Below are 17,135 nucleotides of genomic sequence, written 5' to 3'. Positions count from 1 at the left end.
ATATCCAGAAAAAAATAAAAACAAAAATGTGTAACACAGCACAGCTTTCGTTGAACTTGAAACGCACAAAGTCAGTCAGAAGTGCTGCTGCAAGCAATCGATTTTTAGTATGTTACACATACACACTTCTGGCTATTTTCTGATATACAGTAGACTTGTTATACGAAACCTGGAAAGACCAGGATAATATCTTCAGTTTTAGAGGAATTCCACTTACTGAGAGAGTAACAGGAATGCAGAATAAAGATACTAAACTGCAAGTGTTAGACGCAGTCATACCATTTAGGCAGCAACGCACTTAACTCTTTCGTTACCAAGACTATTCAAATCGATCACCAGTGATTGACACATAGCATCACATGTTAAAATTGCTTTTCACACAGCCAGCACTTCCTAGTAGTTAGTCCAGCCACTCAACTTTCAGAACCAATTTGAATTTGCCAGTTTTCGCAACTTAGTGAATTTTGACAGAGCTTTACACGAACCAATGTACATGTGTGGTTGGGAAAATGCACTTGGCTAGCGAACTTGACTGAAGTATGTGCCTATCGTGGTTAAGCTGTAGTAACATCAAGGTTCTGTAAAGAAAAGAACCTTTGAAAGTCAAATATCAAATTAAGGTGTCAGTTTTGCAATCTAACAGTGTTGAGCAAAAATAATTGACAAAAATTTATGCCAGCTATTCAATATAGGGCTGTTGCCAGGAGTCGGGTGGAATTTATTCTACAAAAAATATTTTCGAAGGTCCGCCGCGTGTATAAAGTGTGGAGGTGGCCTTCTCAGCCAGTTTCCAGCCAGCTTTGGTTTCGCTCGTATCATTGTATCAGACACAAGGCTGCATCTAGTGTCACTCATTTTTTTTTAGGATGACCATAAAGTGACAAAAGAATTGTTTGCGTAGTTACATACACAAGGTTTATTCATGAGTAATGGCACGATAAATTGCAATAAATGTTTGTGTAGTTCACATACATACAATAATGAGTGCATGAAGTGGCCTCAAGCGGAAACTCTGAGAGAAAAATGTCACTTTTGATCCAGTTAGCATCATTTCACTATGCACGCTTTTGAGACATCGTTCAGTGGTCATCATTTGAGTCTGAACTTGTAAGTAGCTCTTCGTATGATGGGGCTGGCACCCTATAAATCAAATTCTGATTCGGCATTTGACCAGTGTTTCGGAGGAATAGCACTTTCGCAGCGCATGCAAACTGCACATGTGAGCGCAAAGAAAATTGCATGGTTGCATGCAAGTTTGGAAAGCAAAAAGCAGGGAACCTGCAACAATCCCTCGCCTTATCACTAACAAGACAAAAGCCGTTTTTATGGTCCCAAAACGATAAACACAAACCACAGCAGCGTCGTTTCAGCATCGGCATATGAACAGACATGATTTCATCCCTGGGTACAATAAACAAGAGCTTAACAAAATAAGTAGCCGCCCTTTGTGAGATTTTAAACCAGACAGCCGTCATTTTTGCAGGCACAAAAAGTGGGAGCACCCTGAAGGACATAACTGAATCTAGCCGGCGCACCACCGTACGAAAGCAGAAAAAAAAAAGAAAAGCGAAACTATTGATGCAAGAAAATGCCCTATGTATTCTTGCAATGTAGCAGCGCACACCAAATGAAAGAAATGATTAAAGAAGGCACGCATTTCAAATTACACAAGCAATGATGTACATATTTGTGATTGACCATATTGAAGGTGTTTTTAGAGGCAAAATGTGTACGTCGTTCACCTTGAAAGAGTTAAGAGAGTTCCCTTTCTGAGAATCTATTGTTACCTCGATCATGACACATTGTTGATTAAAAGCACAGGCTTCTTGAAATGAGTGGACAGTTTGTTCTCGTTAGCTTTACTGCAGGAGTGCAAAAGATTGAAAAAAAAGAAAAAGGACAATAAAGACATCTCCATAATTTCCTGTTTTAGTATTTAGTGCCAATAAGATGGATGCGGACAAATTTCAATAAAGGCTTGACAAGGTTTGCGTGTACTATTACTTGGCAAGCAAAACATACCATGTCTGAGCATTGAGGCATGCAGAAACAACATTTCAAGGACCCTTAAACAACCTTTTAAAACCCAGAGGACGAGCGTTCCCCAGCTTTTTGGAATAATTAGGTGATGCCAGCAGTGTCTGTTTAAGTGTCAACACAAGAAAATGAGCCCTTGATTGGTCCATTTACAAGGGGTATCCTGCCCTGCCTTGCCACGCGCTCGCAAGCCCGTTCTGTCTTGTCTCCCGCGGCTATTGTGAGAGATCTACTGATATCACTTCGTGTTGCGTTTTTTTATTTCTGCAAGAAGAGACAGCAGTGCGAAACCAAAAGCACGAAATTCTGATAGGCTCAAAATTTATTGCCAATTGTGCATGAGCTATATAGAAAAATAAGTGGAGAGGAGCCGATAGTGCCCATAGGAAGGGCAGCGAAGGCCACAAGGAGACCACTCTCGCTTTTGAACTTGGAGAGTTGTCCAGCGGTAAGGATTGCCAGAACTCACCTCGTCTTCGACTAGGCTCCGCTGGATGGCCGTCCAGTAGCTGTCGGGCTTGTAAGACTTTGTCGTCGAGCTGCCAAAGTCGCACAGCTTGATGGTGCCTTTCGAACTCAGCAAGAGGTTCTCAATCTGCGAACCAAGTAGAAGAAACCAGAAATCTCAGTCACATTTTGCTTTTCAAACCCACAGAACAAATAAGTATGACAAATTTTTTAACTCTAGCGATTATCCAAAGGTCACAGGCAGAAAGGTCACAGGCTCACCAATAGACTGTTCGACAGGCTTCTACAATTTACTGCTGCTCCTCAATCATAGACAAGAAGGCTTTAAAAAAACTGCTGGCATGCAAATCGAATGAGTGGTTATCAATTTTTTTTAACCCTTCCACCCCTTTGTGGAATGCCACAGCACTGGTTTACAGTGAAAATCTAGTTTTAAAAGTTAAACCCTCCTTACACTTCTGAGGAAGAACAAAGTGAGGAAAATGAAGCACCTTTCACAAATTAACTACACTCAAACCTCATTATAAAACAAGTTTGTCATATCCGAATATTTGTTATAAAGGTTTATTCCTAACACTGTATCTATTGCAAAACTACCTTTCATTTACTTCATTATAATCAATATTTCCTTTCATCCGCATTTCTTATATGGAGGTTAGAGTACACACTGCTCAAGATCCACAAATGATTTAACTTAGCAAGTGGTAAGCACATCTGTTAAACCAACACAAAAACTTGAGATAAGGTTAGAAATGTGCAGTGTCCTACTGGTAAGCTGGTACAGCGCTCTTTGCACAAAATTTGAAACACAGGTTTTCGATAATCACTTAATCTTCATAATAAACCTAATGATGAATCGGTCAGTGATGTCTGTGTGCGCTTTTCTGCATTCTCTGTTATTACTTACACTATGAGGACTGTTCAGTGTAAATCACAACTAGTTGGCAATGCTTTCAGTTCTACACGCATTTAAGACGCTGCCCATCGCACAGCTACTGACCTTGAGGTCGCGGTGTATGATAGGCGGACTCTGGGAGTGCATGTGACGAACGGCACTGCACGTCTGGTAGAAGATCTGCAGCACCTGGGCGAGGCTGAGGTTTGTCGTCCGCTGTTGAAGGACGTCCACCAGGGGGCCACCTGTATAACCAGCGCAAGGTATATAAGTTTATAGGGTCAATTGTTTAAAGCTGCAAAGCATACAAGATGACTGTGCAGTACCGCATGAACGCGGATATTACAATCTACCCCACACGTGAGGAGTAGGTTGCACTAATAAAAACAAGCAGGGCATGTATACTTACTGTAAAGTACCACAGCAGCATCCACCTCACTTTCACTGACAATTTCAGTAAACTAGCATGGGCGCTTGTCCAATCGATGCCATAAAATATAAGATGGCAGCCAACAAAAAGCTTCGAGGTAGCACTACGGTGGCTACAAAATTGAAGAAAGCACGTTTGTTTTGGAATTGTAAATGACAGGTAAAAATAACGCCTACTCATCATCACTGAACCCAGAGAATGACTTTCAGCCGCAAGTTATTGAATATTCTCCCCATCGCCCATTTTGATCCCATAAGAGCTGCAATGAGATGATTATTACGCTCGATGCTGGCACTCTAAAGGGGTGGGAGGTTAACATACGGTTTGCAGTGTTCTGAAGTTTCGGAAACATTAATACTGCCTGCTTATGCGAAACTGGGCACTTCTGTGGTGCTTTGCAGAATATTAACAAAGAAGAACCAAATTTTCTTCCCGTGAGCACTATTAGAATGTTCAAATTAATTCACTATTAAATAGTCCTCAATTCAATCTCTGATGCTTAGTCTACTAGCCCAATACCTTCTTAATGTCCTATGGATGCCTTATGGATCAAATAAATGACAAGCTTTAATGCAGCTGTTGTCCTAAGAATACTTCCTAAACCTTGATTAGTTATACAACAGTCCATCAACTTAGGCAATTATAGATTTACAACCAGCTCTATTTAACTTTCTTTTAAATTTTTGATCGATTTTGGTGAAACCTGCAGAGTATGTGTACATTTATGCACTGATTTCAACTACGAAACAATTTTTTAGAACATTATATGGTTTTTATAATATCAAACATTTTATAAAAATTTCGAGAATAAAATCTTCTGAACAGAGAAAGTTGTACAGTAATTTAGCACGTCAGAATAATCTGGAGTGAAAACTATGCGCAACAGGATGAAAATGGATATTGTAAACACATTTGAACAAAAGTTATAACTTAAAAACATTAAAAGGATCGTCTACCACTCGGAAAATTTTTTCCGATTGTGGTGAAAATGAGCAGTTCATTCATCACACCGGCGGCAACGAGCATGCTTTTGTCCTGTAGAAAAGGAATGATATTTCTAACTTGGTGTAGGAAGTCGACAAAAATTGGCTGTAGCGTCACCCAACAGCGATGAGTTTAATCTACTGGTAGGACAAGAAATCCTCACAGGCACACCTATTTTGCATAAAAACAAACAGGTAAAACTTTAAATTGTATTTTATTCACTTGAGGCAGTTTAGGTTGCGCCAGACACTAATTTTTCCTTTTTTTTTCCCATGCGTTTGAAGAGGTGCCTGGTGGTGCTGCCGGCAATGCGTTCGCTTGCCTGAATGCCTGCCTGCAAACAGCGGAGAAACGCGAGCACGGCGTCCACCGCCACTCATAAGAACAACAAAAAAAGTGTTAAATAACCGCTAAGATATTTGTTTCATTAGTAAATAAAACTTTATGAAGCCTGCAAAAACCACATGCGGTTTCAGTTTTTTACTTTCACCGGCAGTACAGTTGTCATCACCTCCACCGACCAGTGTTGAGGGCATTCATAGCACCGATTGAAGGAGACTGAACGCAGATCGAAAAATTCTGTTTCAAGAATTTCTACACATTTTCCAGGGGAACCGCTGCAAAGTTAGACCCCTCAGATGGTACGCGTTTTATTGCGTCACAAAACAGGAAAGCAGTGAAAGACAGTAGACAGTCCCTTTAACAAGCGAGTTTATATTAAGGTGTCAGAGTAAGCAAAATAAATGAAAAAAATGTGTTTTTTTTTGCATTATTTGACATCTGCAGACAGTGTTCTCACCTGGGCAGAGTTCTGTGAGGAGAAGATACTCCGACTTGCCATGGCCCGATTGACCTTTCTCAATGGCCGCAGCTGCAATGAAGTCTATCACGTTTGGGTGGCCCGAAAGCTTTTTCTGTACCCATCGTCAAGGTCTGCCAACAAACGACTCCAAGGATGACACTGCTATGACTAAAGAAAGCATTACATACAATAGCTAACGAGTGCCTCGGCTAAGCGCATCCTACACTGTACATCTCGCAAAGGGGACAGAATTATTTAGCAGCTGATGTGGTAGTGTCTAAAGGTTTGCTATAAAGTGATGAGACTGGGCTAGAAGAGCAACTAGGGATAATTGGTGGTAATTCAGCACTAAAGAACAACAGCACTAAAAACAGACAAGGACCAAAGACACGACACAGGTGCCGACTCACAACCCAAAATTTATTGGAAGGGACAAGCACGCATATATAAAGCAGCCGACGTAGTCAAGAGGCACACCATAGTGTCTGCACAGCAGGGCTACAAAAATAACAGATCATGACGAAGTAATATATGCTCAAGAACAACACCCGAGAAAAAAGAACAAACCATATACATGCAAAAAATAAGCACGACAGTCCACAACAAACACTCGCATACGGCAGCATTTAATCTAACTTCCTTTTCACCTAGGCTACAGACACTTTGCTGACACACCCTTTCTTCTACCTATCAATGCAGAAAACTTCCCTACAGCATTTGTCCAGATGGCTAACCAAACAAGCAGTTTCCTCTTCCATCAGCTGGCAGCCACCGCACACTCTACAACGAGCTGGCAAGTACAATCTGCTAGGAGCCATTGACAAGAATGAGTGTTCTATTAGACTAACATAGAATTCACTACACGTACTGATCAGATCAAAGGGCCATCTTTACCAGGACCAGTCTGATTACTTTACCGGCAAATCCTGCATAGTTGTACGTAAGCCAAGGAGGCAGGAGAGGCCTCCCTCAAATGACCGAAACATGGCAGCTGAGTACGTCGGTGTCTACAGAAGAAATATCTAGTCCCGCTCAAGTACAGACGGGTCTCCTGTTAAAGGGAACATCTGCATGCTAAGGATGTTTGAATTCGGCCCTCTTACAGAAGAACACTGGCTTATATTTGTATAAGGTGACGGTGGTCGACAGCTCTGACTCCTCTCAAGAAACTAGGGACTTGCATGAAGATTGCTTCCTTATACGCTGGCTGCTGGAAGGCCAGAAATATGGGCAGTGTTCATCTGAGTGTTCCCTTTAACAGTGAACTATACTGTGCTTGGCAAAATTTTCCCGACATAGTCGCTGATCGCCCTGCTTACAACTTCAGCCAAGATAGTGCAGCGCACTCACCAGTACAGGCTTTTGCGCATATGCCTATGAACTGGAGATGCCACTAACTTTTGAAGGTATATCTTACTGTATTCACTGTAAATGCAACATTTCATGTAAGACCTACACAGATGTTAACGTGGTTTCCCAGCAAAACCAAGTTGTGTAAGATTTGTCTTGTTAAACAGATGAACCGCACACTCTGAAGGAAGTCTGAAATGCTTTGCAAGTTGTACGAAACCTAGTCAAGAATGCAGCTGCTACCACTTATTGTCAGGCACATGAATAAGCAGACTGCTGCAATAACGAGAAACAGGCAGTCTGTGACTGACGAAGGTATACTACGTAGAAAATTTCATGTTTTTTTAAACAACACTGAGCACTTTCTGTAATGTTCTTAATGTCTTGAAAAGTATACTTAAACCACTTATGCTGGAAATCAAGTGCTGCTCAATGTTGAGAAACAGTCAAACAAGTAATGTCTCCGTGCCCAGCATTTGGCAAGGAAGACTTGTCAGTGTCATCATGCGCAAAGGGGGGGGGGGTGACTGCAGCAGCCCCTCCCCAATTTTTTCCTCTCAAATAATTCACTTGTTGTGAGTGCTTCCTCAGTAAAAATATCCTTACACTGCACCCATTTTTCACGACAGTTGCTATGTGGGTGATAAATGCCTTTCATTGAATCATGGGCTCCAGCAACAATTCTTGTACAATAATTTCTTGCCACTCCAATCCTCAGTCTTGACTGCAGTCTATTGCAGACACCATTTATAATAACTACACCACTTATACTTGCACTAAATCTTTTACCAGTTACAGAGACTCAGTAACAAAGTGCTTCAAGCCAACAAGCCAAAATCAAGCCAAGGATACAAGAACATTGACTTCCTGGAGAATGGATCTGCTCGCCTCCTCATCGCCAGCAAACATTCGCTGTAGAGAGTGAATAAAAAGAATAAGAGAAAATGTCAGGGTCATGATCAACAGGAAACAGCTGCGCACCATGCGTAATCTAGCACTTCCTTCACATACTGACGCCGCTGAAATGAACAAAAAGGGGGGGGGGGGGGGGGCAGTTGACAGGAAGTACCAAATTGGCAAGCTCCACGAGAACTCGAAAACGCAGGGTCGTTACCTTGAGTGCATATTCCTTGTTCGAAGACAAGTCTTGTGCCGCAAATACGAAGCCAAAACCCCCTGCAAACATACAATGCAAAACAGACGATCAGTTAGGCACAATATTTATTTATTTATTCTTGAGAGATACCTTACAGGCCCGATAGCATCGCATAAGAAGTGTTACAATGAAAACTGAACTTACAGAAAACATGGGTATAATACAAATTCATAAAAAGAACAAAGAATGATACAGCGCAATAATGTTGACTCCATACACCAGAGGAACTGCACACCGCATACGGTGGCAAATTACAGCACATTAAGTCAAAGAAAATGCAGCACTTTATGAAAATAAAGCTTGAAAGTTCATGATAAAGCAATTTTATGATGCTATTACAAAATAACAGCTCAACTTTGCGTCGAAACAGAAGCGATGTCAGTTGCTACTACGCCAATCAAGCAACTGAAGCTATACTTCTCTACATGCATACATAACTGAGCAATGCAGAAAAAAAAACTGTGCTACCTTTAAGGAGTTATTATGCTACAACACCAAAGAGCCCCCTCGTACAGAAAGAGTATACTTGCTGTACCGAAAAAGGTAAACTAAAAGTCTCACAGAAATAGCTCTGACTGTTTCTGTATACGAAACAGCAGCATTAGAATGACATTATAAAAGCACCTTAAAGGGACTAACAATTGACTTTTCTCAAACCATTTTTTTTTAAACATTATGTAACAGAATGAATCTATTCAACACAGCCAACGGGAAGAGAGCAGTTGTTAATAGAAGGGTAGAGGTTTTTGCAAACATACATATAACTACCAACAGGGTACCCCAACCAATAATTGGGACAGAATCAGAAAATTTTGAAGCAAGACATTCCCAGAAGTAAACTACAGACTAAACAATAAATGTGGCTTTACGGCAGATCTGCAGTGTCTGAAGAAACTGCCGAAGACTAACAGCCCGGTGCATCTCGTAACTCAATGAAGGTAAAACTGACTGCCATGAGCTGAATTTCTTTGTTCCTGGTGAAATGTTAGAAGTTATGATGCAGCGTCAATAATGAATTAGCAAATGAGAATAGGCTAGCAAAACAAAGTGAGGCTGGCTCCACAATGTTCTGCGATAATTTCTGCAATTAAGAAAAAACAGCCTTTGCATGAGTGCATTCATGGGTGTACATTTTTCATCTTTGAGGAATCAGTTCATAGTTTGTTACAGTGGCAATGTGCCGTTTTGTCTCGTAAACTCTGGAAGCGTGAAGAGCCTAATAACCCTCAGCCTTTTACTAAATATGCTGAACTTAGGTGTACAACGTTATCTGTTGTCAATCACGACCTCCAGCTCCACTCGCATCCAAAACTGCTCCCAATCAAAGATAATTTTCATAGATGACTGATCCAATCATCTCTTATTAACATGAGACTGATAACTTTTTGCATGCTTGAGAAGGTTTATTTTGAAGTGCACATATAGATTTGTAACGTTTGTTCTGGATAGAAAGTTTCAGTCGCATCAAGTTTTGTCAGATTTTAAGGTCACTAGTGAGCCAAATCAAGCGTTTCAGGAATAAGCAATGAACTTTTATTTTTCAGTAATGCATAATCATTCAATTAGCAAAGACAAGGTACTTATGCTCCAAGAGGTGTAAAGGAGGGAATATACGTCAATTCTGTGGGTGGAGATTTTTTTTTTTTTGCTAGATGTAGGTTACTTTAAACAATTGTCGCTCATAGCGCGTTTGTAGCGCGTTTCAAGAAGGAAACCACAAGAAATAATGCATATGTGGAATAGTTGACCCAATGCGGTTGTGCAACAAACATCAGTGGATTTTGAAAATGCATTGGACGGTTTTCTTTGTAGTGATGCAGGCTGAATTCTGTTGTCAGCATTTATGCGTTGATTTTTATGTGTGTAGTCACTATTTGCTTAATTTTTTATTGTTGATTATTTATCTCATATTTATATGTGCTTTTGAATTTTTCTTCTTTGTGCGAATATTATGTACTTTGTGACACCCTCCCTGTAATGACTCAAGCGCGGGGTTGACAGTATCAAATAAATAAAATAAAATAAAGAAATAAAATGGCACATACTAAAGCGTTATTTGAACATCACACACCAGTCAAGGCAATGACAGAACAGAATGGCTTTCTTTGTACCAGTATCCCAACAGATCGCTCGCACACGACGTCATGGACCCAGCTTCTAAACATATTGGCACGCTACAATGGTGGCTTTGATGACTAACGAGTTGTGGTTAACCTGCTTCAATGTGACGACGTGGCATTAACGCCTCTGTGCATGTATAAAAAAGTATGTGCATGTCATGTTTTGATGTCATCAATGTGACTTTGCAAGTGTCACATTGCCCCCCACCCTGGTGCTTCAACACTGCAGTTTCGGTGACATCAGCGCAAGGCATCTATAGAGACTCTCGAGTTTTGCGGACACGCGGAGCTACTTGTCGACGCAGTTTTGAGTTGTGCAATGCCCGACTCCCTTGCACAGCTTGCTGCGCAGCCAGGTGCAGCTACAGCGTACGAAATAACGATTGAGCTAAATATTAGATGTATTTGCGCATTGAACACTCAGAAAAAGAGCTACGAATTTCTCTCCACTAGTCGGACGCATCACCGAACCGCCATGAAGTGCTTGTTGGTTCACTCGCCTGAACGAAGGCGAAAACAAGAGCAGAGACAAAAGCTCTGCTCTCTGCGAAAGAAAGACCTCAGTCTGCACTACTGTTGCATTGTTAATTACCATGGACGTAAATGTCTTCAGTTTTACCGATTTCCGCAGCTTTCTCAACGCAGAATCACGAGAGTGCTATATAGAGGCCGTTTCCAATGTGTTGTAAAAGCGTATTCCTCGCGTTCTCCACACCGTTTCCTTGAGTCAGTGAGATAATGTAGGTCTTTTGCATTATTTTGAGTAGCCCATACAGAAAAACGTGGTAACTTTGATCATGAAGCTTAACAGACCCTTTGACCGCGGTGCGCGACATGCAACAGTAGACAGGAGACGCCAGCGATAAACATCCCACACGTTGCGACCACCGATATTCAAAACTTGTCCCCACCACACAGCATTACGCATGTAGGCCTTTGAATGCTCTAAGCCCCGGCTTTAACAACTCGGAAATGTGAACACGTGCGTCATACAGGTAAATCGCAAAATAATCTCAACCACAATAATTTTTTTTTTTTTTTTTGGCCTTGGTCTTCGGTTAACAGAGCTATCTCGGAGGCATCAGTTTTGCCTTTCCAAGTACACTGAAAAAGTCGACAAGCATGTATCCTCATTTGCTGTATATACAAACGGAAGACAACCGTAAACAGAGCATTCGAGCATGCGTAATAAAACTGTTCAGTGCGCAGGAAGCGACAAATCGATGAAGAATGCAACTGCAAAGTGAAAATCACCAGGGCCATTCGTGCCAGATAAAGCGAGCTTTGTAGCACTGCTCGCAGATTGCTCGTGTATGCACTTAATCACTTTGGCAACATGTGCATGCCCAATTTTAACGCAACAAGGCGTTGCACTATAATCAGGTCCCGCTCAAAGTGCTAGATATAGTCAGGAAACAGGACATTTTTCTATAATAGTTTCCTAGATATAGCCACCATTTAACCAGGACCAGATTTAGAGTGTACGGAATGCACGTCAGAGTGCTTGCCTCGAACTCGATGTCATGCTTGCACCTGAATTGCCAGTTGCAGCACGCCGAAATAAATGAAATATCTTCTGCATTGTGCCCGCATTTCGTTTTGATGAGCTTCCTACTTTTATGAAGCTAGGTCGGATCGAAGGAAGAAGCTTTTCAGGTCCTTGATTTTCAGGAAACCGCATCCAAAGACCAACGAAAGAGGAGGACCTATTCACGTTCGCTTGTGGACGGCCCTCGGTGTACTACCCATTTACAGCCGGCGCGGCGATGGGGGGCGCTGGTGGCGGAATTTTTCGCAGCGCCGCCTGGGCAAATTCTGACACCTATAAAAAATTCCGAGGGTGTCACATTGGTGCCAGCATTATACGGTGAAAAATCTGATCCTTTCACGCATCACGAAAAATAAATTAATATTATGGTAGAACGAGAGGCGCTGCCAAACATAGATGAAAAGAGAGAAAGAATGCATCGTCAGACAAACACAAGGTGTGTGACAGCCGGGGGAGGGGGTATGTGTGTTGGGGTGGGGGAGAGGGGTGCTTTCACTGAACTGCTGTAAACGCAACCTGCGATCTGCGAACAGGCTATTTTCGGAAGCGAATGTAACGCGGTATTACGCGAATCCTTCGTTGTCTTAGCGGGTGAGCGAGCAGCGTACACACGCGGACGGTCTCGCTTCAAAGCAAGGCGTTTTCGACACATACGGAGCGAGAAGTTCTCTTTTTCAATACGACGCGCACTCGCGTAGGCGGGATTCAAAACAGAGAATAAAAGAAAACCATCCTCCTTGCGCTTTTTAAGCGTCCGACGCGCCTGGCACGAAACGCGCGAACGCGTTAACAAATAAAAGAAGAGGTACGGGAATGCTAAAGGGCCGCCGCACAGGCCTCTGCGGTAGTTCGCTTTTTTTTTTTTTTCCCGAGCGTAAATCGAAACTCCTCCGTACCCACCATTACCCCTTTCACATGAGCTCCGGTTTCTAGCGAGCGCAGACCGTAGGCGTGCGATTCTTGTTTGGGTTTTGCTGAAGGCTGCTTTCGTGAGCACAGTGCAGCCCTCCGAGGAGCACTAAAATGAATGGCGATAACGCGACGGCGAAAGCAGGCCGCGCGCTCGTACGGACTAAACCAGGGCGAGTTGTCCGGGAAGTCGAGCTTGAGACAACGAATCGGTGATTAACCGGATTAACGAAAAGGGTGGAGAGTGTTACGGGCTACGAGAGGGCTCGGCGGGCCATGCGGGGCACGATCACTGCTAGAAATCATAAAACCACGCCGAAGGAGCGCTTGACAACTGCTCCTTCACAAGTGGCCCCGAAAAAAACAGCTGCTAGACCGCCGCCGCTCGCTCTGAAGTCGCGGCTGTAGTTTGATACTGTACGGTGGGGCGGGTGACGTGCAATAAAGAACTTCGAGAGACACCGTCAAACGCTAGTTGCGCCTAGGCGCAAAAGCTCCGCGGCTTTTGCAGAGAGCAAAAAAAAAAAAAAACGCAGCCGGCCCAACTACTGCTGCTAAGAAACAAAAACAAGAACCTCTCAATCAAAAGGAGCCGTGCGCGCAGCGTTGGTAAGTGGTGCAGCACGCATGACAACACAAAAAACGCGTTTGTGGTCAGCGGTAACGTAGGAAATCGCATCGAAGGAAGCATTTTCGAACATGAGGTCGCGTTGGATGCTGTAGACGAGAAAGAAGCAAAATAAAGCTGACCTTCGGCTAGAACCCGCTTGACGCGCAGCCTCTGGTTTCCGAGCTCAACCACTTGGCCAACGAATTCGTGGTCTTCGCCGCCTCGACCGTTCGCCGAAGACGAAGAACCGCCGCCAGCGAGGTAGCCCAACGCCGACTTGAACAGGTCTGTCATGCTGGTTCACGACTCGGGCAGGCTGCGGCAGTGGAGACGGGGGCGTCGCACGATGCGACTTCTAGCTCGACTCTTTGGCGGCGACAAAGCACACACCCGCAAGTGCGAACTTCAGAGCATGTTGACGCTGTCGCGTCCGTGCTTTCTGCTCGACGGGGTTGAAAATAAAACGGCCTTCGGCGTTTAGACGACGGAGGATCGCCTATCGACCGCGGCCCGTGCTGGGAGGACGCTCCATTCACCGCTGGGCGCCATGTTTGCCCAATGACGTCATGGGAAAGACACCGCAGTGCTGCAGTCCGCCGCTGCGTTGCACCGGGCGCTCCTTCCAGAAAAAACTAGCTCTATTTACAGATATCAACTTTGCCGCAAAGCAAGCAACGTTTTTGTAGGAACTAGTTTTCTTGAGCGTTGAATGTAGAAGTGGGAAAATTAGTAAAGTTTACACGTAGCCTCAGAGATGTCTAATTATTGAGTAATCGCAGAGGCAACGTTTCAAACTCGCTATAATGTGATAGCGCTGTCATCATCTGCGATGGCAAACACTTTTTTCGCGAGTCTGTGGTTTTCTTGTGCATTGTATAGCGCAGTTATATACTCTGTATTTTGTTATGCAGTTTTATGCACATCTTAGAAAAAACCTAGATTACATTGAATGTTTCCAGCGATGTTTATTTTTTTTTACACGGTGCTTTGAACTGCCTTCGCGAAGTTCCTATGTATTACGTGGTTGGAAAAGAGCGAGCTCAGTCCACGCAAATTTATAAATAATTAGTGTACTAATCATAATATTGGTGTATATGATTCAGACTCATAAATACTGTCGAGGAGTGGCAGAGGAAAAAGCCCCGGCAGTGCGACCAGTGGCGGCGGGCTGCCAAAATTGATTAGCTTCAGTCGTAAGACGTTTTCACTGTCATCACCAAGCCAGGGGTTGACTCAAGTATTAAACATATAGGACTTGAAGCGTGTGGGATGCCGACGTGGGGGTGGCTGTACGACAACGTTCTCCTGTGGCTAAATAACGAGCCGGCCGGAGGAGAAATCGAGTAAGCCCGGTCCTATCACCATGGCTGATCACTCAATGGAAACGCCAACTTGCAGTAGTGATTTTCATATCATAGCTTCGCTGTACATGCATTTTTACGGGGCAGTAATATAATATATATATTAGAATAATACATTCAAACCAAGTTACACCAAAGTAGCACCAGAACCATAACTCTGTTCAGTACATCCGATATTTGTTGTAACAGTGCAGATACATGAAAATCGGCTCACACAACAACGCTGTATACAAATACACAAGCACTACGCTGAATGAAGGTTATCATCAGTCATTGGGAGTTATTTTATTTATTTTATCAGCCCCCTGGTCATGTCCGCAGTGTTTATTTACACCAAAACTTTCCTAACCATTTGAACCTCATTCATAACCTTTTTTTTATATCTCATATACTATCATTTTAAACAGAAATGTGGTCGGCAATTGTCTTGCAATATTTATTCTACTCTTTATGCTAACTTTAGTTTCGAACCTCGCGCGAGCCAAGTAAAGCTCAAGATGAAATGTCGGATGCATAAAAAACAAAAAAAAAAACTGCCCCAATCTGAGCAGCCGCCGCGCAGAGTTTTCCAGCGTGGCACGAGCCGAGTAAGAGCGACGAAAGTCCCGCGCTTTTACCGGTGATGCCACAGCCAGCTTAATTTGCATACGTTAGTTCTACCACTGGAGCATGGTCTGATGACAGGCTAATTCTACTCTACCTTGTCTACGCCAAGAAAAGAACTAGGATCAGCCAAGATTGATTGATATGAGGGGTTTAATGTCCCCAGACCACCATATGATTATGAGAGACGCCGTAGTAGAGGGCTCCGGAAATTTGGAACACCTGGGGTTCTTCAACTTGCACCCAAATCTGAGCACACGGGCCCGCAACATTTCCGCCTCCATCGGAAATGCAGCCGCCACAGCCGGGATTCGATGCCACGACAAGCGGGTTAGCAGCCGAGTACCTTAGCCACTAGACCAACGCGGCGGGGCCAGGATCAGCCAAGAAGACCATAGTAAGCCCCTGAAACGAACCAGCTTTGCTGTGTCTTGCTTCGCACACGTCGGCTGGTGAAAATTTCTCCCCCTTTTCGTTATCGTGGTGGCTGTCGCGTTTTCGGTTTCTATAAAGTGAATAAATGTTGATGACATGAAGCGAGACCGAGAAAAGTTCGCTACGAGCGATAATTCACTGTAACACGAGTTTCGATCGACTATAAAAATAACAGCCATTTCGCGGACAGCATAAGTAACATATATACGTGCAGCTGGCACATGTGAAGTATATGTGACATGGTGTTATAAATCCGAAGCTCGAAACGTAGAAAGTAATAAGGTTAGTACATAAAGAAAATTCTTCATCAGGTGTTTCACGGGCTTTGTAATATGCGATTGTAAGAATCGCTAAAAGTACCTGGCAAAGCACTGCTCAGAGCACGCACTCCTGCTTTTCTGCGCAATAAAATAAACAGGAGAGGTCTTTATTGATACTGAGGATAAAAGTCCACCCAGTACCTCTTTCACCGTGACGGAGCTACGAGAGCAAGCAACCGACTGACCACGAGGAGTTTTCACGGACTCTATCAAGGTCGCAGAACCACTGCGCCGACATATATAGGCATGCATATAAGGCCTTCCGTTTCCCCATAACCATATAGATGAGGAAGGAAAGTCGTTGCAAGCCTTATATATCGATGTTTTCACGGGCGGCTAGCTCCCTAGCTGGGCACCACCATAGTCCTTGGCTGCTAAAATGGGCGAGCCGCCCCCTGAAAATGCATTGCATGCCGAGGCTACAGTGGCTGGCACGCAGCCACGCACAGCAGTGATTTCTCGCGCCTGTAAAACGGTCTCATCATCAGAATGCCTTATCAAAAGCGAATATTGATCGTGGCGTCCCCCTTCAACGGCGCGTGATGCAAAATATCATCATCACGGATTACGTCACCAAATGTCATCATGACCAGCCTAAGTACGGCCACCGCAGGGCTAAGGCGGCCTCATTGCTCCGCCAATCAACCTCGCTCTGTGCCTCTCTGCTGCCACACGTTCAAACTTCTTACGCGCTTACCTTCTCTTGGCAGACGCGTAATTCCCGCCAAGCTTGTTTTCTATCCCAATGCGTACCCCTCGTGCGGACACACGGCGACATTCGCACACATGTTCTGGGAGCACTCATGCCGACAATTAAGGTCCATCAGAAGCTCACTTCTCGCCGACCAGCAAAGGGCCGTCCAGAGGACTCCGAAACAGCCCGCAGGTATTTCCCTGTCGGTCCCTACGTGGGCGACGCCTGCTTCGCGCTAAGCGCTTCCTGCAGGACAAAGTTTTTCCAGTCCAGTCCAAGTGGGCTTCAAACATTTCTATTTTAGCATTAGCGCTCGTTACCCCTGTTCCCCCCATTTTTTTCATAATAATTTCTGCCATAAGCCTTGGAAGTCCTGAGAACTGCGCGCACATTGCAGTCGCGACATCTCATG

The 17,135-nt window shown here is 43.7% G+C and overlaps 1 protein-coding gene across 2 annotated transcripts in view; it reads right to left on the bottom strand.

The window, feature by feature from the left end:
• The window catches only part of aux (cyclin-G-associated kinase), a 57,367-nt gene extending 43,522 nt beyond the window's left edge, over positions 1-13,845 (bottom strand). For both annotated transcript variants that reach the window (XM_037432247.2, XM_075875338.1), the window contains exons 1-6: positions 13,451-13,845; positions 8,081-8,142; positions 7,819-7,878; positions 5,614-5,728; positions 3,506-3,645; positions 2,507-2,632 (exon numbers count right to left, since the gene is read on the bottom strand). In XM_037432247.2, coding sequence (XP_037288144.2) covers positions 2,507-2,632; positions 3,506-3,645; positions 5,614-5,728; positions 7,819-7,878; positions 8,081-8,142; positions 13,451-13,604 — 657 coding nt within the window. In that variant the 5' untranslated portion in view covers positions 13,605-13,845. The remainder of the gene's footprint in view (positions 1-2,506; positions 2,633-3,505; positions 3,646-5,613; positions 5,729-7,818; positions 7,879-8,080; positions 8,143-13,450) is intronic.
• Between the last annotated feature and the right edge of the window lie 3,290 nt (positions 13,846-17,135).

The sequence above is a fragment of the Rhipicephalus microplus genome, chromosome 10 (assembly GCF_043290135.1).
Source record: "Rhipicephalus microplus isolate Deutch F79 chromosome 10, USDA_Rmic, whole genome shotgun sequence".
Taxonomy (NCBI): Eukaryota; Metazoa; Arthropoda; class Arachnida; order Ixodida; family Ixodidae; genus Rhipicephalus; species Rhipicephalus microplus.
Note: the sequence above shows the minus strand (reverse complement) of the source record. Positions and strands in the feature narration are given on the sequence as shown.